This window comes from Chelonoidis abingdonii, chromosome 21, assembly GCF_003597395.2.
Source record: "Chelonoidis abingdonii isolate Lonesome George chromosome 21, CheloAbing_2.0, whole genome shotgun sequence".
NCBI classification, from domain to species: domain Eukaryota; kingdom Metazoa; phylum Chordata; order Testudines; family Testudinidae; genus Chelonoidis; species Chelonoidis abingdonii.
Window position 1 is genome coordinate 14,491,335 of NC_133789.1, and position 2,639 is coordinate 14,493,973.

At 40.2% G+C, this 2,639-nt stretch overlaps 1 protein-coding gene across 1 annotated transcript in view; it reads left to right on the forward strand.

Moving 5' to 3' along the window:
* The window catches only part of MYO1D (myosin ID), a 351,948-nt gene that overhangs the window by 199,457 nt on the left and 149,852 nt on the right, over positions 1-2,639 (forward strand). Inside the window, exon 20 of the mRNA XM_075059626.1 lies at positions 758-871. Coding sequence (XP_074915727.1) covers positions 758-871 — 114 coding nt within the window. The remainder of the gene's footprint in view (positions 1-757; positions 872-2,639) is intronic.

Genomic DNA, 2,639 nt, shown 5'->3' on the forward strand with positions numbered 1-2,639 from the left:
GGGGGGGTGGATGGGTCGGGAGTTCTGAGGGGGACAGTCAGGGGGCAGGAAATGAGAGAGGGCAGATAGGGGGTAGGGGCAAGGGTGTTTGGGGAGGCACAGCCTCCCCTACCTGGCCTCCATACAGTTTAGCACCCCAATGTGGCCCTCAGGCCAAAAAGTTTGCCCATCCCTGCTCTAGTGCCTTGACATGTATCCTGTTAATTTCAGGTCCTGTTGAACTCTTGTTGGCAGCCAGTGTGGTTGAAAAGTGATATAATAGTGATGAGTCTCAGCAGGAGAATTAATGGTTCTTTACTGAATTCTGAGAATCTCTCTAATTGGCTTTATATTTACTGAGTACAATCACTGCATTAAAACATGACTTTTTTCACTGAATTATATTTAAATTATTTAATTTGTAAATTATCACAATAGAGTACAGAATGCATTTCATATTATCTCCAGATACTACCCAGCTTTATGGTTCATAAGAAACCTGAGGATATGGAGCTACCTGATACCCTTGGAGACTGAAACACCATTGTTGCTTGAAAGTTGATGAAGATATTTACATGTTATAGCTCCACATCCCAGGTTTGGCATAGAAATTTTGAAGCAAATTTTAAACCTCTTCAGATCACACAGTAATGTTCCCTATTGTTTCTGTTAGGTGCACTTACATATGTAGGAACTTGATACCTTGAATTTTGATCCCTTCATGCAACATGAAGTAATTTGTGTGACTTAACATCTGTGGGGATTTGCCTTTTTCCAGGTAAATCGCTTTAGTAAGGTGGAGGACCGAGCAATTTTTATCACTGATCGACACCTTTATAAAATGGACCCTATGAAGCAGTACAAGGTGATGAATACCATCCCACTTTACAATGTAAGTATGAGGACTGGAATCCAATGACTTCAGAGTTCTAATCTCAGGCTCTGACACACTCCCTCTGATCTTGAACAAGGCACTTAACTGACTCAATTTTCCCTCCTGTAAAATTGAGATGATACCTACGTTTGCATCACTTATATGTTTAATGTTTGTAAAGCACTTTGAAGATGTAAAGCACTTTTTAAATGCTGCTAAATAATGTTGTTCCTTGTAATTCCAATACATAATATGAAGACCAGAAACCAAACTACTCATTACGTTTTCCTCTTCAAATTGTTTTATTTTTTGTGTACAGTGCACTGCAGGAGCGGGGTCCCATAAAATGAGGTTAGAAAGTCACTGCAGCTGTAACTCAGAATGTCCATGCCTTTGTGGGTTTCTCTGACCCTTAACGTTTGAACACTCGTTGATAAAATATACATTAAATAGCAAACACAGACAGATGCTGAATTGGATTGGAGTATCTGGTCCTCAGGCTAGCAGGGATTTTGCTCATGTTTCAGAGCAGGAGATTATCATTGGTGGAGAAGGGGTGGAAAGAGCTGGCCTCTTAGTTCTTCAGCGTCTCTTTTAGCTGATTTGCTACTACTTAATTTTCGCAGCCTGAGTTAAACCTACAAAACTACACGGCCTGGTTTGGCTAGTTTGGGAATGTCCCAGCTTTACAGAGTCCCGCTGAATGTACGGCTGGGATTTCATCAATAAATCTGAGTATTTCTTTATTGTAAATGACAGTGAAAATGGGGAGTGGGGAATGAATAATATTTGCTTCCTATGTAGCCATAGTTAGTAGCTCCATCTCGCATCCTTAGCATTGGTCCTTTTCTCCCCATCCAGCCCTGCTGCGTTGTTTGCTCTTCAACCAGCCAAGAAGTGCACCAGTGTCTCATGAACACACACCCTAGCTTACTGCTTAATGAGCTAACATCTGCCTGTGTTAGTCACTTGTTCTAATAAGAATAGCTATTGCAATAGAGCATTGTCATGGCATCAGTGCCTCCTCCTTTGAAAGCGGGCCTTGCCTCTAAGTTTATGGAGCAGCTGTGGGGCGTTTTCCTGGGCTGATGTTCTGTTCCATTCACATTACTTCCTAATTGTACCAAATGAAATTGTCAGCAAGTTTGATTGCTGGATGGCTGACTCCTGCCAACCCAAATCAACTTTCTAAAATATACAGGGTATCTAGAAAGCAAACTGTACTTTTGAAGCAAGCTGCTGGCTTTTATTTTTGTTTGAAGGAATAAAAATTCATCTGATCCCTAAATTAATGAAAATCTGGTTTCTGATTTATGTTCTAGTTAGCAGCTGTGAGCTTGCTATCCTATTGTCTCAAACAAAATGGTTAGATCAAAACAAGTAACTTGCTATATTGGTAATTGAAATAAGTCCACATTTATCAATGACCACTGTCATCTTGCTTTTGAAAGAAGTGTTTGACATTAAACCTTTATGGAAGATAAATATTAAAGGCTGAGCTTTGTCTCTGTATTCATCTAGCAGAGGGAGACCATATTATTGTTTAACAATGTTCTGTGTCTTGATGATGACAGCTAGCAGCCTGGGCACAGCATGGCTTGCTTGGAAAACTTCTTAATGTTTTAAAAATTGAAGATTACAGAGAAGTCAGTTGTACAGTCTTGTGCAAGTTGCCTAGAAAACACATTTTGGGTGAGAATAGCTGCTTGTTGCAGTCCTTCACATAAAATGCATGTTTAAAATATCAGAGGGGTAGCCGTGTTAGTCTGGATCTGTAAAAGCAGCA